General features: G+C 41.9%; 2 protein-coding genes across 4 annotated transcripts; both read right to left on the bottom strand.

The window, feature by feature from the left end:
• Positions 1 to 736: 736 nt before the first annotated feature.
• LOC121982259 (SKP1-interacting partner 15-like) lies at positions 737 to 4179 on the bottom strand. 3 transcript variants are annotated; one of them, XM_042535241.1, is made up of 2 exons: positions 2847 to 4179; positions 737 to 982 (listed from the first exon to the last, which is right to left on the bottom strand). In XM_042535241.1, the coding sequence occupies exon 1, from the start codon at positions 4085 to 4087 to the stop codon at positions 2867 to 2869; it is 1221 nt and encodes a 406-aa protein (XP_042391175.1). In that variant the 5' UTR covers positions 4088 to 4179; the 3' UTR covers positions 737 to 982; positions 2847 to 2866. The 3 variants fall into 3 exon arrangements, with proteins under 3 accessions (XP_042391175.1, XP_042391176.1, XP_042391177.1); XM_042535242.1 differs by having other exon boundaries at positions 737 to 973; XM_042535243.1 differs by having other exon boundaries at positions 737 to 968.
• A 2334-nt stretch (positions 4180 to 6513) lies between these two features.
• On the bottom strand, positions 6514 to 12167 carry LOC121982258 (soluble inorganic pyrophosphatase-like). The gene is made up of 9 exons (XM_042535240.1): positions 12037 to 12167; positions 9824 to 9952; positions 9710 to 9738; positions 7745 to 7810; positions 7516 to 7623; positions 7284 to 7349; positions 7088 to 7208; positions 6891 to 6972; positions 6514 to 6806 (listed from the first exon to the last, which is right to left on the bottom strand). The coding sequence occupies exons 2-9, from the start codon at positions 9945 to 9947 to the stop codon at positions 6764 to 6766; spliced, it is 639 nt and encodes a 212-aa protein (XP_042391174.1). The 5' UTR covers positions 9948 to 9952; positions 12037 to 12167; the 3' UTR covers positions 6514 to 6763.
• Positions 12168 to 24580: the final 12413 nt, after the last annotated feature.

Below are 24580 nucleotides of genomic sequence, written 5' to 3'. Positions count from 1 at the left end.
AGGTTGGATTGGTTAGCGGCGGACAAAAACAAAGGGAGGGGAGAGGGAAGGCTCAGAGGAGAAGACAACGAGGGCGGTGACGGAGATGTGCCAACATGTGAGCAGAGGATGGGCGTGGACTTTCCAGTAGGATCCCTCTGATCCATAAAATGTATACCAGGAGATGATCCATTGTGCGGACCCTTGATTTGATAAATTTCATCTATAAATATATAGGATTCATTCAAATCAAAAATCTAAAAAAATAATCATCATCTGATCCATAAATTATGAATCAAAAAATCCATCCTCTAGGCTTTCCGCCTGATTTTGGAAGGTTGAAAAAAATTAAAAAAATGATCCGTGATGGATTTAATTCATCCGCCCATTATTTGATAAAAAGTAAACAACGGTAAGAAGGGTTAATCCGTCCTTTCTCCTCGTGAAATAAGCACTGAAAAATTTTCTCTACTAAAAACTTTCCTTGATTTTTAAATCCGTCAACCCAACTAATCAGAGCATTAGACTTCCTCTCTTTACCTCACTTCTTAGGCCGCTCCACATTTTTGTTCTTGAAATTTTATCACGGGATGAAACGGCACAAATGTCTTTGTTTCTCTTGTGCCGAAGTTTAGGTCAGAGCAACTCTCGAGTTTTCATCACTCCAATACCCTTCTATCGTTCCCCTCCCTCGTCGATTCCTCCACTATGACTAAACAAATATCAGTATCTATAATTTTTAACAGGAAAGAAAGAAGATACCCGACATTAGAAATTTGCATTACACTAATACAGAAATAAAAAACTTCGAGTTTTTTTTTACCATTGTATTTAAAGTCTGATCGAACAATAATGAAAATGATAAGCATCCCCTTGGTTGCTGCTGCAGTATACAAGTCCAAGGGAAACGAAACTAATACCTGAAACTGCTTCGGGTTTTTTTTCGTGTGCCAAGTCAGTTCTAATGCCACAGAGGAAGACGAGATGGCCTGCGCTGCATAAACTACAAAGGAATGAGTGATTTAACATAAGAATTAAGATGCGGGCCAATTTAGACCTAGAAGGAGCTATGAACCAAACGTAGTTCGGATCCTCTGTCCCGAAGTTTCTCTATCCCCGTGTCCCACTGTCAATCGGACGGATCAGATTATATCTCAAGAATGTCTTGCACATCACGAGGATACAATACACATCTTAAAGATATCATGATGCATTGAGATGTAATCTGATCCATCCGATCGATAGTGGGACACGGGGATAGAAAAACTTCGGGACAGAGGATCCGAACTAAACCAAACGAGACCTCAGTTGTGAAATAAAACACTCTCAATGAATAAACTTAGTCTCTAGGAACATTTGGTGTATAAACTAGTTTACTTGGGGAAAACATAAGATTAGGGTTTACAAAATACCTAGTGTGGTTTTCACTTACTACACTGAAATAACATGAAAAGAGGAAAAAAGAAACTGAAACACAAAGGCATCCAGATTATTTTATGGATTAAGTTGTCTTCATGTGAATAGGAAAAATGCTAGCAAACCCAAAATAAATGTTGATGATATTTAAAATATGACCAAAAGCCAAGTTTCATTTACAACAAACAGGAACTTTCAAGAACAATTGATAAGAGTAATCTGAATTTGATTCTCCCACGTCTTCTTAAGCTTGTTATATTGTTGGCCATAATAATGAAATGACCCTAGCCAGCTGAAGTTAAGATTATATATCTAGTTGTTCCACACAAAAGGATAACGATAGTTCTGAAAAGTTAAAATTCTATAAGCCCTTGTGAAGGGACTAAACCATGTGATTGAGAAGTTGTCCATGTTATGTAAGACAACTTAAACACATGGTATACATAAACAGAACTTCCCTGTAATATAACAATTCTTTCAATCAGTAGTTAAATCGATTTGAAAAGTCTGAAGGTCTGATGATAATGAGATACTAAATCATATGAATTCTACTTTGACAAGTTAACTAAATTAAATGCAAAAAATTCTGAGGACTCAGTTGGCCTAAGTATGCCCTATGTTAGATAAAGAAATAACCCAAGAATATTCAACAAATCAGCAATCCATTGAGCCATCCACTTATTTTCTTCCTATGAAATTAAAAATACCAGCTTGTCCAAGTAGGTTTCTGAAGAATCAATCAGATATTTGCCTAAACAACATCTAGCATATAGATGTAGATTTGGCCTCCACTAGTTCAAAGTTTTACAACATCCACTTTACAAGCTAGTCCTTCGCTTGATCTTAGGATAATAATTGGATAAAGTGAATCCATTTGTATAACAATAACCAATACTGATCTAGTTGAGCTAAGATCTATCATCCATTTCAAATGTACACCCATTGAGGATAAAAAGAAGTTGACCAGGATTTTGCACGGTGCTAAGAGAGGGCAGCACGATATGATTTCAGCTGCTACGGATTCAGTATAACCTATTGGAAAATAACAAAGGCACATACATCTCCTCAGTTCAATTACTTTCAATAGATCTTAGTATCTTACACTGCTAATATGCACCATTTCAATTGGAAGAACTTGTAGATCATAATTAAAAAGAAGTGACAGGTTTTTAAAAGAATTACAGTGTCAAATTACATAGGTGAATTAGGATATTGGATTGAGAAAATGAAGAGGATTAATATGATGGTTCACATATGTTTGAAGTGTTCAACTATGGAGATTAGAGTCCAACTCTCTACTAAATAGATTTTGCATTTTGAACACACAAAAATAACATAACGACAGCTGGTTAGTTCAAAAGCATCATAACTTATGCATGATAATTGATTGGAAAGGGGAAAAAAAACTCAATGGAAAAGAACAAATTTCTCAAAAAGAAGTATGTTGTTACCTCATCAAATTGGCTGCTAGTTAAGCAGTGGCACCATATCCAGCATGGAAAACAAAACCCCTGTAAACCCCTTCATTCGATCCTGGAAGGCCATCAACCCAGGTCCATACGCCGCACCCACCCTTCTCGTCTTCCTCCCACATTACCAGCTCTCCTCTTACTCTCCTCCCAGAGAACCAAACCCTACCATCGCCGCCAAACACCTTCACCTTATTATTAGCCCCAGCTACAGCTGCTGCCATGGAACCAAATGCACAACCACTGAAGCAGCGATACATCTCCGGTGGCATCCTTCCTGCCTCGTCCCACTCCAATGTTTCAAGATCAAGCCTCAAGATAAGCACCGTAGAGCAAGGCGCATCTGCAGCAAGCGATGACCGTAGCCCTCCGATCATCAAGATTCGTCCCCCGCCGGCCCCAGCAAGTAACCGCGGCCGCTTGAGGATGTTGAACACGTCCCCCCACTCGGGCCGCTCCACCGCGGCCCACTTTCCGAGGTCGAGGAGGCGGCAGGAGAAGAGCCGCCACAGGCTACGCCAAGGTGTGCCCACATCGCAGAGGGCAAAGATCGCGCCGGTCATCAGGACGGGGCTCCGGGGTTTGGAAGGGAGGTTGAGGGAGAATTTAAGCCAGCGGTCTGTACCCTGTCCACAAGAAAGAGCGGCGAGTTGTGTGAGGACGAGGGCTGTACCATCGGGACAGGCTAGGACAGTGCCGTGACGGGACCAGGCGGAGCCCAGTGGGGGGAGGACACGATGAGACCCAGTAAGGGGGTTGCAAACAACAAGGGATCTTGAGCTCCTCTCGTTGCTGGCGGCGTCTACCCAGAGGAAAAGGAGGGAGGGTGAGGCAGTGACGGGGGAGGAGGAAGAAAAGGGAAGGGGAAGGCGGAACCATCGCCGGAGGCCGGGATCAAGGGCGAGAAAACAGGGGCGTGGATCGTCAGCGGAAGCGGCGGAGCAACGAGGGTGGCGGAGGGCGAGGAGGCGAAGCGGGGGGAGGGAGGAGAGGAAGGGAAGGGATGAGAGCGCATCGCGGAAGATCCGGCAGACGGAGCGGCAAGCCACGGCCTCGGAGAGAGAGAGACGCCCGAAGACGTTGTGGAGGGCGTCCTGGTGGAGGAGATGGATCGGGATCACCGGCTGAGGAGGAGCACCCGGCTCGATCTCCGACGATTCTGCGACTGTGGAAGAATCCAGCGAGGCGAACATCATGCTATAGTTCCCTTCGTTCGAAGGCATATCGTCCCCGTCTACGTCGCCGCCGCCGTCGCAATCCGCCGGTGGGGAGACTGTAGAAACAGCTGGCGGCGGATGAAAAGGTGAGGGGCGGAGAGGAGGGGTGGGGAGTCATATTGCGACGAAGCCCGATCTGGTCACGAATGTAGAATCGACTGAAGCCACGACATGGTGAAATGCCGACGTGGCAGCAGTCGTGGACTCGGTGTCGCTCGTCGGACGGTCGGAGCGGGGTCGCGAGCTAAATCGTATTCTGTTGGGAAGTGGTGCATTCGCGACTCGAATCAGTGGGGACATTTTAAAGTAATAAATTTGGTCAAAATAAATTCTAAATTCCTAAAAAAACCAAGCTAATAAATATCAAAAACACCAAAGGACTCGAACCTTTTTAAAAAAATATTATTTTATCTATATCCGTTAATAACTTGACACATGCCAATTTAAACACAATAGATTAGCACTTGGTAATACTATTAATATATTAATTATTCATCATCTCTATGGACCCGCTCATACATTACTAAACTTCCTCAATTATAAGAGACCGTTAACATAATAATATCATATTTTATTAATATATTAATTATTTAATTATATATATATATATATATATATATATATATATATATATATATATAATAGATTAGCACTTGGTAATACTATTATTAATATATTAATTATTCATCATCTCTATGGACCCGCTCATACATAACTAAACTTCCTCAATTATAAGAGACCGTTAACATAATAACGGAGAGATCGGGCTTCAGTGCCTGCAGATTTAGTGAGTCGAGATGTCCAAAAATGATTTGAGCACTACAAATAAATTAGAGTGCCTGGATCATTTTTAAATCCCTAGACTCTCAAGTTTACAGTGCAAATCCGTAAGGTTTGTAGCGTATAAAACCTCAATATAAAAGTCTACTCTATAATAATGATGTTAAGTTTATTTAAATATTATTAGTTAAAGCTAAATTTAGTAATTAACTTAACATTTTAAAAATAACTAACATAATCTAAATTTTCATGTTCTTTATCTCTCTATTGACATTGTAATATACACGTATTACGCGTTAATAATAAGAGATTCAACCTTCAATATTGTAATTATCTTCCTCAGCCACATCAAAGGTCACCCTCAATTTGACTATGTGCAAATTCTTTGTTACACATATTACACGATAAAACAACTTCGAACAAGGAATAAACGAGAAATGCCACAATTTTTTAAAAATTGGCACCATAAAATCGACTTACCCAACTAATTCTGAAATAACCAATTTAATCTGATAAAAAAATTTTATCAACCACCGAAATAAATTAAGAAGTGTTCGTAGCTGACAACCCATTATCTATTTATTCATAAGATTAAAGGGGTATTTAATTGATGAATTTAGGAATGAGGAAATGGAATGATAATAAAAGATATTATTTGGATTGTGAGTTTGGGAATGATATTTTAGAAATGATTACTAAATTCAATCAAATTCATATAACTTGATAGATTTCATTTCCATTCCTATTCTCATTCCACCCTACTATCAAACTTATATTCATAGTTATTCTCATCATTTAACTAAACGCCCCCTAACACTTAATCCTTACAATTTATTTGGATGAGGTGAGAAGAATGTTCGTTAAAATAAAATATTCATATTCTCTTTATGTGAAAGGGAGGAAGGTTAATTAACCTAACAACATGTAAAGAATAAAATCCTTCCAAAGCGTAAGAAAATCTTCTTTTTCATTCATGATAAGATTAAAATTTACAGATATCTACCTTTCCTTTCCTTTAACTCAACTCCTTGCCAGATAAGGTTCACAGTCCCCTTTCTCCTTATTTACCCTTCCCTCCTTTTCCCTCACCTCCTCTCAAATATAATGTTAAATGCCTAAAAAAATTAAGAAGACGTCTTACTACTGCTGCAGAAATGTCAGGAAAATCAATAACTCGAGAAGAAATGATAATAACTCAAAAGTGTTACCCTAAGGCATAAGATATAATAGAAACCAACTATGATGTTCCATCACTCACTCGAAGGAACGCGCAAATAAGATCAGATTAATCTAATAAAACTATTATAATTTGATGAAAAAATAAGATAAGTATACAAATTATATATATATATAGAAGAATGAGGTTAAATAATGTGCTCCTCCCAATTATTTCTAGTTAATGTAAATAAACAAAGATGGCATTTGCTGTAAATGTACTACTGGAGAAAATTATTTGTCAAACACTAAAGACTTAGTGACTTTTAACTCCAGAAATATCATTTATAGCAAAATTAAAAGATACTTAATGCATAATTCTATTCCCCAAGTAAAGCCTAGATCAACAGCTTGCAGACTGAGCCACTTAGTTAATTAGCATTATTGTTTCAAGCAAGGGTATGACAAAAGAGTAACTCGGTGCATGAAACTCGTGCTATTGCAAGATCCTAAAGAAGGATCGGATCACATTGAGTTTATAATATGCAACATTATTCTGCATTGCAAGAGGCTAATTTCTATGACCACAAGATCACACAACAACTTTACCATATAATAATATGGAAAAACTGAACAAGTTTAATTATTGCTACACAGACTTGTTTAAGCAATCAAAAGGAGGAGGATGGTCACAACCTTCCGATAGGCTTGGATGAAATTATTAGTAATTGCAGCAGCCACTTAGAATCACTGCCTCAAGCTTTGCAATATGTATTGGGCATACAGATCCCTACAATAAGCCAGACAACAAAAATAAAGTTAAAAAAAATATCCATCTATAGGAAGTAAACTGGTTGATTGTTAAGAAACTTACATGGAGTATTGGATGGCTTCACGGGCAGCATTTGCGGGTAGGAACTCATTCACCGCGACTTCTTTGTTCTCATTTTTCTTATCTGAAAAACTCGTCAAGGGTTTACTCACCTGTATTGTAAAAAAGGGTATGATCCATTGAAAGCACAAGATCATAGGAAGGATAAGCTCCTCAAGAGGACAGTTTTAATTGGATACAATCTTCAAAAAAGCGGCGAATCTCAGCAAGACGATGAGGAGATAACTCATTAAGGTCATTGTAGTGACGATATTCTGGATCATCAGCACAAACAGCAATGATCTTATCATCCTTCTCCCCCTGTTACCACAACCATCAATCTTAGCACAGGTAGGGATGTAAATCTGAATGATTTTGAATCAGGTTAATACCTACCTGATCAATCATAGGCATAAGACCAATGGCCCTGGCTCGTAGGAAGCTACCAGGAAGAACTGGTTCCTGCTTAATACAGTTATTGGGATTTGTATTAGGAATCACCGCAACTAAATGTGTTAGTTAACTGAGCCACAATATTTGCTACAAGTACCAAAGGGCATGCAGCAGCCTTTGGATAAATGAAGTTCCAAGAAACAAATTTTGGTACGGTTACAAAGTTTTTACTGACCTGCATGAGGACCAAAACATCAATGGGGTCACTGTCTTCACAAATAGTCCGAGGAATGAAACCATAGTTATGAGGATAAACCACTGAGGAGTATAAGACTCGATCAACCTAGGAAAATGTCAGGCAAATAAGAAAGGGTTTACTGAAGAAACTAGCTAAAGCTGACCAAATATTTGCATGATTTCCAATTCTCCATTTTCACTATTTCTACAGGATAATATAGGTGGACCTTAATTAGCCCGGACTTCTTGTCAAGTTCGTATTTGACTTTACTTCCTTTTGTTATCTCCACCACCTACATTAAAATGTAAAAAAATTATAATCAGGGAGCATCAGCACAAGCAACCATATGAAGAGGAGATGATATGTCACTAAAGTTACAAAAGCTCACACAAAATTCTGTTAGCTTGATCATCATCTATACAATTCGGTTAAATATCTTCAGTTAAATGAAGAAATAACTCTCTGTGCAAATTTATTTGGGAAAGATTGCCTATTTCACACTCTCTAATGAAATCTTACTTGGAGTGGAAACACAAAACTCAAATATTCTTTCTTAGTTTATAAAATAGAAAGTGATAGCTGGTAGCAGTGGCTTTTCACTCAATTTAGGCTGAAACCAAATCCGAACAAAAAAACACTAGAAAATATTACAGAAACAATAGGAATGAAGACCTTGAGAAGTTTGAGAATACAACGCTCCAGAATTAAATTAAAGGAGTTGATAGTTGAACTCGATGGAAATATGAGTTGATCCAATTTTTGATGAGTAAAATGTTCGAGAATTATCTTCACGGTTTCTCAGAGAAGTTGCCACAAATTTATGAAGTTTGCATTGTCATGTGACAAATTGTGAAGAGTGGCAGAAACATGAGATAGATTACAGTTTCAATATCTTTTCGTAAGACGAGTTAAATTGGAAGAAAGAGTAAAGTTTTGTATTAACCTGAGAGAAATACTGAGCAAAATTTTGATATTTAGAACCTGTTTTTCACTTCTATTTTTATTTGACTCAAATTTTTTTTTTTTTTACTATTCTAGCTTCCACTTTATGATTTCCAAGGGTACTTGTTCTGACTCTGTTTTCTTTTTTCAGAAATCTATTCCTTCTTTCATTATTTGCTCCTCTTTTCAATTTTTTAAAGAGCCATGACCTCCCCTTCAATGCCTAGTAAAGATCAATGCTTTAGAAATGGTCCTAGTACAGTAGGGAAAAAGATGGCAAGGTTGCCATTATAGGCATCACCAAAAAATGTGAACAGCCAATAAGGTTGCCATTGTAGGTGTCTGGGAAGATAATACTGCATCACCAACAGCATGAAGTGGAGGCGAAGATGGCTCATTGAGAGCTTTTAATGCAAGGTGGCAAAGGCAATGGAAGGAACCCTTGGCATATCCTTTACACCAATGAGGAGATTGAACCATGGATGGATGCCTCTTCTCGAGTATAATTTGGAACACAAAGATGAGGATCACACCACAGAATTTACAAGCTCAAAACATGGTCACAGATAAACTGGACAAGGGGAAGAATGATAGGGCATTATAACTTAAATTAATAAAGAGGTGATGGGATTATAGTGCTGACAAAAGAGTGTGTTGTGGAGGAAAAATTGAAATGGGAAAAGCAGGTGAGAACAAAAAATGTTTAGAGTTTTGAAGGAGTGGTCATACAGTCATATTAAGATCACAGTTGCCTTCCCCTACAATGAGAAAGAAAACCCAAACTCTGGGATTGAAAGCTACTCTAACACCAAATTCAGAATCATAATATATTGTATTCATTAAAAAAAACAAAATATATAATGAACTTTGACATAATATTTAATAATCAATACCCCATGTGGGACTAGACTAATAACACATGATTATTTACTCTATAAACTTTAACATTCTGGAACTTAAACTGCACAAGAAAGATCTTGTTCTCCATAAATTTCTTCACCAAATAATAGGATAAAAGGCAACTACTTTTATCTAATGTATTAACCTACAACTACTTGTCCCCTAATATTCCAAACCAATCTTTTATCGCACAATGTACTATCTTACCATACAGTGTTTTTAAATGCCAAATGTTTTTTCTTAGAAACAGTAAACTTGGTGTTTGTGACATCCACAGAAAACACTTTGACATCTGGATCAGTTTTGCATCAGCTAGTATAACTTTGATGAGTTAAGAATGGAGACTTACGACATTGAAGACAGCAGGGGCCCCAGGACCTGCAAATAAGGTTTCATTTTAAGTTAGTTTTATATGTTTTAAAAGCAATTATGAATATGTTGCTGCAGTAATTTAACTTTGTACCTATTTCCAGATCATGCCATGGATGAGCAGCAACTGTTCTCCTTGACATTGATGACAGAATCCTCTCATTTAGTCGTGGAGCTTGGCGTGTCTCTGTTGAAGAGTCCCCATTTTCCATACTCATAATTCCTGAAAAGAAAGCAAAAGAACATAAATGTACTGAAAAGGAGTTTGGCATTGAACCTTGATGACTGCAACTGCAACTCCAACTCCAACTATTATTAAGAAAAAATAACATGAAACAGTTCCTTATACAATTCTTAGTTGTAGGCCAAAACGTTCATGTAGACATGAAAATTTTGAATGACATATGACCCTTTTAGGTGCAGTGAACTTTTCCAATTTGAGAAGGAGAACAAACTTCCATTAAAAAAAAAAAGAAAAAGGGTGTAGCTAAAGAAAGCTTTCATTGTATAAAATCAAAGTATGACATACTTATGCAACATACATATCTTATCAAGCATCAAATGTTAAAAACATAAAGCATAGAAATGCTTCATTAGTAGCTTAAGAATATTGGGTGATAGGTCACTTTAATCAAACTTAACATGGCACTACAGCAAGGAGCTTCTATGTTTGAATCTTGCCCTTATCATCTCCAATTACCTCAAATCAGTTTAATTATAGTGTTTTATCAATCTAATTCAATCTTACATAGAATGCAAGAAAGTTGGTTGAAAGGAAGAAGAGCAGATATTCTTTGTAATCGTAAAGTACCTCTAAAAAGAGACATTCTATATGAAGTTGAATGTTTGGCTATACCTCGAGCATACAAGCAAAAGATGAGAGTTGTAAAGATGAAGATTTTAAGATGGATGTGTGGGCATACAAAGATAGACTGGATAAAAAATAAAAATATTAGAGAAAAAGTAAGGATTACACTTATTGAGGAAATATTCCAAGAGATACATTTAAGATAGTAAAGAGATGTAGTTAGACGACCAATAAATGATTCACTTAGGCAATGTGAAACTATGAGAAAAATACACATTAAACAAGAAAAAAAAACTAAAGAAGACTTGACTAACAACTATAAAATGAAATAAAATTTATTTAAATATAGATGACAATATAGTAGGAGATAAAATCCAATGACATAGAAAGATCCATATGGTCGACCCTACCTAGTGCGAAAGGCTTGGTTGTTACTGTTATATCAGTCTAATTCAATCTTAGGCCAAAGTAAAAGTGAGAAGAAATAATACAAAAATAGAAATTGAATTTTTTTCCTAAAAGCATAAATATTATATATCCAATTTTTACCCTATTTAATTTTTCATGTCTTAGATTAATCTCTTTTTTTTTAATTGGAATACAACAAAATAAATTGAACTGAACCAATAAAAAAGTTTTGGGCATCCAACTCAGGCCAAATTGGATTTGAATGAAATCCAGTTTAGATTTGAAGTAAATTTCTAAGTGGAGATAGTCTAGTTTAATCGGATAAGAATGAGTGAGAAATTTTGAAAATTAGGAGTTATATAACATCTCTCCTCTCTTTTCTGCCTAGGCATCACTTCTCATTGTCTGCACCAAAGCCCTCTCTCAGCTTGATTCCTCTCCTCTTCCCCTGTGTGTCACATCGTCGTTTGTCTTCCCCATGCGTCGCCATCGCCTATGCCTTCTCCATGTGTGCACAACACCCATGTTAGTCGTTGGCAACGCTCTCTCTCCATCTCTGTCTCTTATTTTCTTTCTCTCTCATTCTGCTTTGCGACCGTCGCTGCTTATCGACAAGCAATCGTTGCCTCATGGAAGAGGAATCCACTTGAACAACAAGTCAGCGGCACTAGGAACTTCTTCGGATGAAAGAATTGAGCAAGAAATTTAGAAGCGAAGACGTGCTCAAAACACACACAAAGAGCAGGCCTTCTTATCATCTTAAAATCATCGTTTTGAAAAGAAAAAAAAAAAAACTGAGTCCAATCTGTTAACTGGGATCGAAATGGAAATCAATCCCAAACACGATGGATCCAATAAGAGAGTTAAAGCATCTTAAATCCGGATCCTCTTTAAAGCATCTTCTCTACCAACCAATCCACTGTGCATGTCGAACCCCAATAAAGCAACCCAAGAGTTGATCGGGGATCAATTATCACCGACCAACAAAAAATCGATCATTAGAAAGCCCGCAAAAAAAAAAAAAAAAAACGAAAAAATAAGGCGGCTCAACAGTAAGGAACAGTAGTCGATCGGTGGAGAAGAATCTTAACCTTGGTCGGGAAGCAGCAGACGCGCTTCGGGCTCAGCAAAGCGGCGCCGAAGGAAAGAAGCGAATAGCGAGAGCAGCGACGGAGGCGGAAGAACGCGTGCTGAATGCGGATAAAATAAGATGGGCGCCTCGGGCAGTGCGGAGCGGAGACAAGATGCCCATGCGCAGCGCACGTGCTGCGGTGACTGATCGGCTGGGCCGGACTGGATCGCTACGGGCCGGGCCCAGGGGGAAAACTAATATTTTAATTAAAGAATGGGCAGGAAGAGAAGGTAAGGGGAAAAAATAAGCGAAGAATAATAATAAAAAAAAAAAGAAATTAATACTTTGCTCCATACAATGTAAGGAATTCAATTTAACTTAACTTGATAATCCAGGTGTTTAGATTTCGTCCCATTAATTAGGTGGTGGACAACCTTTTTGTATACTCTTTTCCTATTAATTTGTAAACTTTAATTTTTTAAAGTTTTTTTTATTCCGGATTGTATGTTTTTTTTATTAACGTGTCAGATATAAATTATTATTAAAAAATTATTAATTATCTAAATCAAATAACTTTAACTGATAACTAAAGTTATCTAATATAACTCTTAATCAAACCTACTAAAGTGGCTTTAAGAATATTCATTCTACTAATATTTAAATTTTGATCTTTTTCTTATTTTTAAAAGGTTTTTTATCACGACACCACACGGTATAAAAGGAGGCTATTAATGTGTTTTTTTCACGAGTAATTTTGCATGCAACCTCAATTGGCAAATAAATCTTTATATGCATATTTCATTCATGAAAATTTTTCTTTTTTCACCTCAAAATATACTCGATTTTAGTTTAATGTGCTGAATTTAATAGGAATTATACTCATTTTTAGACTATTTGTACAAAAAAAAATATGAGGATTAATTTCGATAGAAAATATACTCGATCCTAGTATAGAGTGTTGGATTCTAGTGTAAAGTGTTGAATTTAACATGAATTATATTTGTTTTTAACTTTTTATATCTAAAAAATAAGAGAGACAATTTTAATAGAAAATATATTCGATTTTAATATAAAGTGCTGACTTTAAGAAGAAATTATACTCGTTTTTGGACTTTTGGTATTCAATTTTGGACTTTTTGTATTTAAAAAATCTGAGAGACAATTTAGGTAATAATATTTATATGAGGGAGTTGAAACAAGTAATACAATAAAGTTTTTTGGACATGGGGATTACATGCAAAGTTAATATTGTGATTGAAAATTTTTTTCTAATTTACCGTTTTTTCATTTGACTAAATTAAAAATATAATGTTTAAGCTATGCATAATAATTGATTTATTAAATTTTTTTGATTAGTTATGATAAGTTTGTAACGGCCAGATCTTGATATTAAATCTAGTTCTAGTTTCGCCAATTTAGTAGCTGGAAGTTCGAGAGTAAAGTCCTCACAAGTTTAAAGTACTAACAGGATGTCTGTTTAAAGTTCGAAAGCTAACTACTACTGACAAGTAAAGTCTTAACAAATCAAAATGATTGGCAAGAAGTCTTATAGACTTAGAATGGCTCAGATTGAGTAAGATTTAGAAGCTAGAGGCTTGTCAAGGAGGTTTTGAGGAACGGAGCAAGATCAATTTGAAGACATGTGAGATGAGAATTCGAGAAAACTCTATTTTAGTTGTGGATAGAATTTTTGAATTTAGGTATAATTCGATTAGAGAACATAGGTTCCAGATCGAAGTCAACAAGATTGATCAAGGTCAAGCAAGACCAATTGATTAACATGTGTGATTAGTTGGCTAGTTGGCTAGAACAAAACAACAAAAGGTTGTTGTTACTACTAAATCAATTGATACTTTGAATTCAAAGACACTTGAAAATGATTTAATTGTGCAAAAGGCGAAACATTCGTCTTAGCACCTCCACCAATAGATTTCGCGACTAATACGGAAGAAGTTAACCAAGAAACTATAGATAATAAATGTATGGGAGGGTTTTTTTTTAATCCTCAATATTTTACAGAGGATCGACCCCATTTAAAAATGACTTAAGCTATATATATTGATATTAAAAAAGTGGAAGGATCTCTAGATCAATCAAATATGATATAGTTAACAAAAGAATTGGTCATGACTCACATAGATCAATTGACTAGCCACACAGAATATATGACACAATAATGTTTCAATCAATTTATACCCAAGTGAACTAGTTGTGATTTGGATGAAAATGGTCACCAATTAATGGATTAGAATGTAGTTAAATTGTAGAAAAAAAATCTAGATTTAAGGATGAAATTTTGGAATGACCAGCTTGACCCCACGATATACCCCAAAATTAATATAAATGCATTATTAAATAGAATAATTTAAGAACAATTAAAAGTTTTGGAATTAATACAACATGGCTAACATTTAATCTTGTTTATTTTACAAATCTAGCATGCTTTAAAAAAAATATTTAATTTATTGTATTATTTATATTTGATAAAAGTTTTTTAAAAAATATTCAAACAGGTAACATCCCTGAAATTTCTCATCGACTAATAAGATAAATTAGAAAACTCTCACTCGTAACCTAAAAATCCAATATCCCATGGTTGCATGTTTACAGAAAAATCTAGTTCTTGAGGTTTGGTACGATACTAACATCGTCTGTCACAAGTCTCGTGGTTTCATCTCTACCAAGTCGTCTAGTCAAAGCATCTACGTTGACTAATTTGAGACTCTCTACATCGGAAGTAGCATCGTTGATTCGGTCACCACCAATCGAGAAATCCTTAACTATCATTAATTGGTAGAGATTTTTTCCTACCTATCCGGCTATCCGTCAAGAACCTCTTCTATTTTCATCTCGTCTCTAAGTCCTGATAGAATACGATCACCTTTTTGCTATAAAAAAACTATCAGTTAAGGATCAAATTAATTAACGATCAAAATTTTAAATAACAACCAAATAAAATTTTTAATCTTTTATTAGTGATAGAATAAATTTTTAATTGCTAAAACAGTAGGGATGGAGTCACGTAAGAGCTATCTGGGCCGCCCTACTCTCACGTGGCTCTATCTATATTAGAAATTTAATTTAATAATAATGATTAAATTATATGATATTAAATTCTAATCAAATATCCTTTAAAAAAATTAATTTTTAAAAATTTTATTAATTATTTAATTATTAACTATTAATCAAATACCGTACTTGATAAATAAATTAATTAATTAAATCCTAGAATATAAACTAAAGATGCTAATTTAAAATTAGATTTGGGTTAAATAAAATACATTGGATAGGTATGAAAATAAAGAGTATGGTGATCTAAATTAAAGTTGATTTAGATTTGATTTGGTATAATTATGATTGAACCAAATTGATTCGATCAATTTAAAATGAATTAAAAGACTTTTAAGAAAACATATTCTCTTTTCTTTTCATTTATTCATTTCCACCTATGCAACCTCGCTCCCACTATCTCAACGCAAATATTTATATAATCCTCCATCATTCTTAGGGAGAGATGTAAGTATGAGCTATCAAAAGCTATAGTCCAACCTTTTTTTTTTATTATTATCTATATAAATTATATTAGGTACGAATCTAATACGAAGTGAAGATGTTGAATTAAAATTGGATTGACATCAAATAAAATCCATTAGGTAGGTGTGGATATAAGAAGTATATGTTGGTACCTTTGACACAAGCTAGAGGGGGTGAATAGTCAATCGCCCACGATGTTCGCTTCCTATGTGTGTTAGCGCAACGAAATACCAAAACAAACAAACGAAAGCTAAAATCTAAAGGCAATAAACAAAACAATCAAACCTCTAACACGTTGATTTACGTGGGTCAGAGATTAGGACTCGTACTCCACTACTGTTCGTAAGATGGACGATCCCTCAATCCGTCGGTGGATTAATCCCTGAAACTTCGGCTAGCTGGATTCTCCTTGTCTGTAGAGAAATCTCACCATAACTCGATTAAGATTTCTTGGATTACATCTGATCCTGTCTGAACGATGAGTCGATGGACGTTGGGATGTGGCGCTCTCTACTGTCTCCGGCTGATGACGTGGACCTCCGGTGAGCCTGCAACAAAGTCGAGCTGGGAAGGGGTTCCCGGCGACGACCCTCCAACGCTCAAGTCAAGCAGTGGCAAGATGAAGTAGAAGCAGAGCAACGAGACTAAGAGCTACAGTAGATGAGAATTCATACCTCCGCCAAAGGTTGAGGGCCCTTATATAGGGCTCCGCGAGGGCGTGTGCACGCTCTCCAAGGCGTGCACGCCCCTCAAGGCATACATAGAAATGGTCGTGTCAGAAAGTGCGTCTGATGTCATACCTCAATTGTCCGAGCATATCCCTGACGTGACAATGGAAACTTCCACAGTACGATCCTTTGTCCGTTTCCAGCCGTCGACCATGTTGTTTGTCGGCGGTGTGTGTCTCGAGAAGGACATCTTCGGTTGTCCCCTTTGTCTTCTTCCGCATCTTTTGTCTGCTACCGTGCCGAGCGGGAGAGTCGCTTGGCCATGCTGACGTCCGGGGGGGACGCATACCGGACCGAGCGAGTAGTCCGCTCGGCCTTATACTCGGACAAAATATGGACTTCATTGTTCCGCGGCTATGCTGAGCGGATCAGGCGCTCGGCGTATCACCCATCATATGCGAACTCATGAGCGTCGAAAGCCCGACCCGCGGTCGGATTATCTCCGCGCCGACCGGGGCGCTTCCTAAGTTTGATCCCCGATTGGCCAGGTAATCTTCCACCCGACCACCCGCATGAGTTGATCGCCTTGACTGCCTTCCACGTGTCCTCGATAACTCCCCGTACGGGGCCCCACTCTTACCACCGGATCACGTGTCTCCCCCTCAAGTCTAGTCGAAGGAGGCTGCAAGTCCGACTGACTGGACTATGTGCTTAGTGACGCGACGACCGTTCTGTCACTGATGTAAATGTCTTATCCGATCGGGCACCGCGTGAATGGGCACTGCCGCTCGGCATGACACCCGCTGGCCCTTAGAAAGTTTTGTTTGTCGGTCCTTAGAATCTCCTTGGAATGTGTACAAATCCCCGCCATTAAAGTCGAGCATGCGACCACGCCGACGTAATGGGCTCATTAAATGCGACCCATGAGTCGACGCCATGTGACCATACAGCCGTCACCGCTCACTCGCGCTGTCAGGGCTAATGTGACTTTTGGCCTTTTGAATTCTACGGTCGGATCTGCTCCTCGGATCCCGTGACCTGGATTGGACGGTTTCGCTCGGTCGAGCCCAACCTTTATAAGGTCGTCTTCTTTTCCTCCGTCGCTTCCGCGTCATCACGTTCATGTTGTTCAGTGCTCCGGGAAACTTGTTCCTCAGCATTCCAGTCGCTCGCCTTCTTCTTCGATCATCCCTTCCTCTGTAAGAACTCTCCCCTCTTCGGTTCTTCGATCTCTCATGTTTTTCTTTGCATCTTTGCACCTTAGTACTATTCCAATCATTTTCCTTGTTGGTCATTCCGTTTTTCTTTGACCCTCGCTTTCCCTACTGTTTCGGCGATGGGCAGTACCTCTGAGCTGGCTCCTGGCCCATGGTACACGACCATGGAGTTGTGGTTTGACACGTGGGACGCGGAGAGCCTGGTCGACGCCTTTGACCTCCCTTCCGACTTCGAACTTATTTTGGCTTCACCTTCCGACTGCCCACACAAACCGTCGCGCTGCGCAATTTGTTTTTTCCGCGATCAATTTGTGGTCGGGCTGCGATTTCCTCTCCACCCCTTCATCGTTGAAATCTGTAATTTCTTTAGCATTCCGCTCGCCCAGCTCGTACCTAATTCCTTCCACCTCCTGTGCGGAGTTGTGGTATATATTATTCAAGATCCACAACATTCCCCTACGTCCGGAGGTCTTTTACTACTTCTACTATCCCAAGCAGTCTGAGTTGGGCACTTATCTGTTCCAGTCTCAGATCGGCTTAGTCTTTTTTGACAAAATGCCCTCCTCCAATAAACATTGGAAGGAGTACTTCTTCTTCTTGCGTCTCCCCGGGCGGCTTCCCTTCTGAGCGAAGTGGCAGGTCGGACCCCCTACTTCTCCCGAGCTGAAGAGATACAAGACCCGACCGGACTATCTCCACGCCGCAAATATGTTGGCCGGCCTGAAGCTTGATATCAACAAACTGCTACCGGAGGGTGTCATGTGCATGTTCGGGCTGAGCCCGAGTCGAACCAAACTCCCGAACAACTTTGGTAAGGAATTTACTGGTTTCTTTACTTTGCGTCTAACTGATTTTTTTTTCTCTTCTTTCGCAGCTAACATCGTGATGGAATCTGTGTTGCTCGACATCTTAAAGAAGAAGGCCGAAGCGATTAAGGCAGCAGCGACCAAAGAAATGGAGCGACTGGACATCGCTCCGGTCGGCTCTCACGAGGGTGAGAGCGAGGCGGGTGTTGGGGAGTCTACCGCTCAGACCTCTCCCATGGAGTTAATGGGCGGAGCAACCTCCAGCCGGGAGCCTACCGCTCGGGAAGGGGACTCCGAGCCAGAGGACGATCTCCCCCTTAACCGGAAGAGACGTCGGACGGAGGCGCCTCTGCGCTCGGCCACTTCAGCCATACAACTGTCCGAGCGGATGAGGGATCTTTCTCCTAGAGGCAAGACTCCATCAGTTGAGGCCCTTTCCTATGACCGGACACCCTCTCAGCTGGACGTGCCGACAGATCCCCTCAAGGCGGTGTCGGTCAGCTCCTTACCTCCAGTGCCTCCAAGGATTCGCCGCTCGGGCATACTTTCAGCACCGTCCGACCAACCGTCTGGTCCCTCGGTGTCCGCTCATACGATGCTAGGCGGACGCCGCGTCATAAAGACTGTCCTGCGCCTTCCAACAGAGGACTATATGGCCGAATCCACTTGGCTGACGGCTCCCGAACACGTCATCACAATCCGTGGGCCGCTTGCCAAGGTATGGGAAGACGTGAGCGCTCATGTCGCCGCGATGTCTCCCGGTCAGCTGGGCGACAACCACCTGCAGCATGCCACCGGGGGTGAGTTTCTTGCAACTTATTCGCATGACTTTTTTCGCTCGGTGCTTAACAACTTTGGCTTTTACCATAACTGGATGGAAGCGTGGTCGTCTCCGACCGCCTGGCGATGTTAGAAGAAGAGCTGAAGAAGCTCAAGATTTTCTGCGGGTCGTCCTCTTCTCAAAGCCCCTCATACGCTAAGCTGCAGAAGGAGTTGGACAAAACCAATAAGCTACTGGAGGGCGAACGGAAGAAGATGACCGATCAGGCGTACCTGCTAGATCAGTTCGAGAAGCAAGCCAAAACCTTTGACCGGAAGATAGACTTGGCGACCACTCGGAAGAATCAAGCCATTGCCGATCTAGATGCAAAGAATGTTGAGGCTAGAGCCCTGGAGCAACGGGTGAAGGATTTGGCCGAGCTACTGGCCGACGAGAAGAAGGGCCGCTCGGCGGAGGTGGCAGCTGTTAAGGACGAGATGAAGGCCCTTCAGGAGGCTCTCGACGCCATGCGCGCTGCCTTCAAGGAGTACCAAGAGGCCGAGCCGAGCCGCTTCGCCATATTGAGGCTGAAGTACATCCACTCGGATGAATTTGTTCAGAAGGTCTGCGAGCGACTCGTCCATGCCTTTAAATTGGCCATCACTGCCACGGCTGATCACCTAAAGGCCAAGGGCCACCTTCCGGAATCCCTGACCAATCCCGTTCGGGAACACGCCACGCTCCTCAGCAACATGCCCAAAGATATTTTTAACTTTCTTGAGTGAAGTGTTTTTTGTAATCTTGTCGATCGGTCGAAAGACCCCTTTTTGTTCAATGAAATTCTGCTCCTAGCTTCGTTAGTTTGCTTTTCCTAGTCGACGGAAATAATGGTGAGCTCGAACTAATGAGTGCCGGTAGGTCGTGGTTCTCTATCCTTGGGATTTATGATTCCCGCCAGGTCGGGCTTTTACAGTCGCCGGCTTGAATTCAAGGTTTAACGTCGCCGCTCGACGGTCTTCCGAGCGGGATATTTTTGGTCGTCGCTACGACCCTAGAGTTTAACCTCGCCGCTCGACGGTATTCAAGCCGGGGGGTTTATAGTCGTCGAACCGACTCTAGCGTTTAACGTCGCTGCTCGACTGTCTTCAGGCCGGGGGGTTTATAGTCGTCGGTCCGACTCTAGCGCTTAACGTCGTCGCTCGACGATCTTCCGAGCGGGATATTTTTGATCGCCGCTATAATCCTAGAGTTTAACGTCGCCGCTCGACGGTCTTCAGGCCTGGGGGTTTATAGTCGCCGGTCCGACTCTAGCGTTTAACGTCGCCGCTCGACGGTCTTTCGAGCGGGATATTTTTGGTAGCCGCTACGACCCTAGAGTTTAACGTTGCCGCTCAACGGCCTTCAGGTCGTGCGATTTATAGTCGTTGGTCCGACTCTAGCGTTTAACGTCGCCGCTCGACGGTCTTCAGGCCGAGGGGTTTATAGTCGTCAGTCCGACTCTAGCGTTTAACGTCGTCGCTCGACGGTCTTCCGAGCGGGATATTTTTGGTCGCCGCTACGACCCTAGAGTTTAACGTTGCCGCTCGACGGTCTTCAGGCCGGGGGGTTTATAGTCGCCGGTCCGACTCTAGCATTTAACGTCGCCGCTCGACGGTTTTCAGGCCGGAGGGTTTATAGTCGCCAGCCCGACTCTAGCGTTTAACGTCGTCGCTCGACGCTCTTCAGGCCAGGGGGTTTATAGTCGCCGGTCCGACTCTAGAATTTAACGTCACCGCTCGACAGTCTTCAGGCCGAGGGGTTTATAGTCGTCGGTTCGACTCTAGCGTTTAACGTCGTCGTTCGACGGTCTTCAGGCCGGGGGGTTTATAGTCGCCGGTCCGACTCTAGCGTTTAACGTTGCCGCTCGACGGTCTTCCGAGCGGGATATTTTTGGTCGCCGCTACGACCCTAGAGTTTAACGTCGCCGCTCGACGGTCTTCAGGCCGGGGGGTTTATAGTCGCTGATCCGACTCTAGTGTTTAACGTCGTCGCTCGACGGCTTGATGAAGCTCGGACGCTCGACGGCTTGATGAAGCTCGGACGCTCGACCCATCTTTGGTATTATCGTTTCTTGATTTTATTCCTGCATTCATAGGGTAGCGAAGAACGGAAATACATGCAATTGATTACACAGGCACACCTTTCATCTAGCTCGATATGGCTGGAGGTGGTTAGGGCTCCATGGTCGTTCCAACCGTCCGATCGGAGCTTCTCAATGACCTTAAAGGGCCCAACCCAGGGAGCCTCCAGCTTACTCACATCGTCGACCGACTTCACCTTCTTCCACACCAGGTCGCCGACCTGGAATGCTCTGGGGAATACTTGCTTGTTGTAATGCTGCTTCATTCTTTGTCGGTAAGTCATTAGTCGAGCAGCTGCTTTAGCTCGCGTCTCATCTACCAAATCTAGCTACAGCTGCCTCCGCTCGGCGTTGTCTATGTCGTACTGTTGCACCCGATCGAATTCGATCCCGACCTCCACCGGCACGACCTCCTCTCCTCCGTACACCAAGTGGAATGGCGTGACCCCTATTCCTTCCTTAGGGGTCGTGCGGAGTGTCCATAAACGCCGGGGAGCTCGTCTACCCAGCTGCCTCCAAGGTGGTCGAGCCGAACCCTTAGAATCTGAAAGATTTCCCGATTGGTGACTTCGGCTTGTTCGTTGCTTTGCGGGTATGCCACAGAGGTGAAGTACTGCTTGATGTCATATCTTTCGCACCATTCTCTGAGCTCCTGTCCAACGAACTGTCGCCCATTGTCGGACACTAGCCACCTTGGAATGCCGAACCGACATATGAGGTGCTGCCAGACGAATTTTTTGATCATCTGTTCGGTGATCTTTGCTAGTGGCTTGGCCTCGACCCATTTGGAGAAGTAGTCCACTGCTACCAATAGGAACTTCCGCTGCCCGGTCGCCATAGGCATGAGTCCCACAATGTCCATGCCCCACTGGTCGAACGGGCAGAATACTGTGGACGCCTTCATCTCCCCCGTCGACCGTTGGGAGAAGCTGTGGTATTTCTGACAGGAAAGGCAATTGGCGACAGTCCGAGCGACATCTTCCCCGAGGGTTGGCCAGAAGTACCCGACCAACAAGATCTTCCTTGCCAACGACCGTCCGCCCGGGTGTCCCCCGCAAGATCCTTGGTGCACTTCTTTCAGTATATATCTCGCGTCTTCTGAGCTAACGCACTTTAGTAGCGGCCGAGAGAAGACCTTCTTGTAGAGCTGATCTCCGATGAGGGTGAACCGATCGGCTCTCCTTCTCAGCAACTTGGCCTCTTCCCGATCGGACGGAGTAACTCCTGACCGCAAAAATTCCACTATGGTCATCCTCCGGTCGCTTGGGAACGTGAGGCTTTCCATTCTGTCCCACTAAGGATACCTGCTCGATCATCTGTTGCGTGCCAATCGGCGTTATTGAACTTGCCAGCTTTGCGAACTCATCCGACGCCTGGTTGTCCACTCAGGGAATCTTTTGTATGACAACCTTGCCAAAGTTTGTCTTGAGCTTTTCGAAGGCCTCCACGTAGAGCTTGAGCCTCGCACTGTTTATCTCGAAAGCTCCTGAGAGTTGCTGAGCGGCGAGCTGAGAGTCAGAGTAGATCACTACTTGGTTTGCCCCCACATACCGAGCAGCCTGCAATCCAGCTATGAGGGCTTCATATTCAGCCTCATTATTAGTTGCACGATAATCCAGCCGGACGGAGAGATACATCCGCTTCTCTTGTGGTGAAATTAACAGAATGCCGACGCCGCTCCCGAATTGAGTGGATGACCCGTCCACATAAATCCTCCATAAAGCTTCAGGCTCGGGATTCTGCACTTCGGTGACGAAGTCTGCCAAGGATTGCGCCTTAATTGTCGTGCGAGGCTGGCACTAAATATCGAATTCACTGAGCTCGATCGTCTATTTGATCAACCGTCCAGACGCCTCTAGGTTGAGAAGGACTCTCCCTAGAGGGATGTTTGTCATAACGATTATCGTGCGCACCAGGAAGTAAGGTTGGAGCCTCCGAGCAGCGAGGACTAAGGCGAAAGCCAACTTCTCGAGACCAGTGTAGCGGGATTTGACATCCTTTAGAATGCGATTCAGAAAGTACACCGGTTGTTTTTCGTCGTCCGGTCGTACCAATGCCGAGCCAACAGCATGCTCGGTTGATGATAAATAGATGCGGAGCAGCTCGCCGATAGTTGGCTTGGCCAATACAGGTAGAGAGTTTAGATAAACCTTTAAAGTTTCGAATGCTCGGTCACATTCTTCATCCCACTGGAATTTGGTGGCTCGACACAGAACTTTGAAGAAGGGCAGGCTCCGATCGGCTACTTTGGAGATGAACCGCGAGAGAGTCGTTATCCGACCGGTAAGGCGCTGTGCTTCCTTCAAATTTCTAGGTGGTGGCATGTCTTGTAGTGTCTTTACCTTGCTGGGGTTGGCCTCTATGCCCCGCTCGGTGACAATATAGCCCAAAAAACGCTCACTTTTTGCTCCGAACAGACACTTCTGCGGATTTAACTTGACTCCGTACTTTCTCAGCGTATGAAACGTCTCCTTTATGTCTGCGCAAAGGTCGACCGCTCGGAGTGATTTGATAAGGATGTCATCCACATATACCTCCAAGTTCCGCCCGATTTACTTCCGGAACACCTTGTTCATGAGCCGCTGATACATGGCGCCGACATTCTTCAATCTGAATGGCATTACATTGTAACAGTAGGTGTTGTTCGTCGTAATGAAGCTTACTTTCTCCTGATCATCGCAGGCAAGCGACACCTGGTGATATCCCTAATAAGCATCCAGCATACATATCAGCGCGCATCCAGCAGTCGAGTCCACCATTTGGTCAATCCGGGGCAATGGGTAGAAATGTTTCGGGCATGCCTTATTCAAATCCCGAAAGTCAATACAGACCCTCCACTTGTTACCTAGCTTGGAGACCAGCACCACATTTGCCAACCAGCTTGGGAATTGCACCTCCCGTATATGCCCGACCTCCAGAAGCTTTTCGATCTCCGCTCGGATGATGACGTTCTGCTCCGCGCTGAAGTCCCACTTCCTCTGCTTTACGGGCTGAGCGTTCGGCCGGACGTGGAGCTCATGCTGCGCGATGCTCGGCGAGATACCCGACAGCTCGTGTGTTGACCATGCAAAGACATCATGGTTGCGATGTAGACACTTAACCAGCTCCTCCTTCTGGCCTTCCTCCAGGTCAGATGCAATAAATGTTGTGGCTTCCGGTCGGTCGGACTGGATCTGCACTTCCTCCTTTTCCTCATAAACTAAAGTTGGAGGCTTTTCGGTTATGACATTTACCTCAAGGCGCGGTGCTTTCTGAGTGGACCGCGATTCAGCTCGGATCATCTCCACATAGCATCGCCTAGCGACCAGCTGATCCCCTCGGACTTCGCCCACTTGGTCCTCCACGGGGAACTTGATCTTTTGACAGAAAGTTGAGACGACCGCCCGGAACTCGTTGAGGGTCGGTCGTCCCAATATCACATTGTAGGCGGAGGGGGCATCGACCACGATGAAATTAGTG

Source organism: Zingiber officinale, chromosome 5A (assembly GCF_018446385.1).
Source record: "Zingiber officinale cultivar Zhangliang chromosome 5A, Zo_v1.1, whole genome shotgun sequence".
NCBI lineage: Eukaryota > Viridiplantae > Streptophyta > Magnoliopsida > Zingiberales > Zingiberaceae > Zingiber > Zingiber officinale.
Note: the sequence above shows the minus strand (reverse complement) of the source record. Positions and strands in the feature narration are given on the sequence as shown.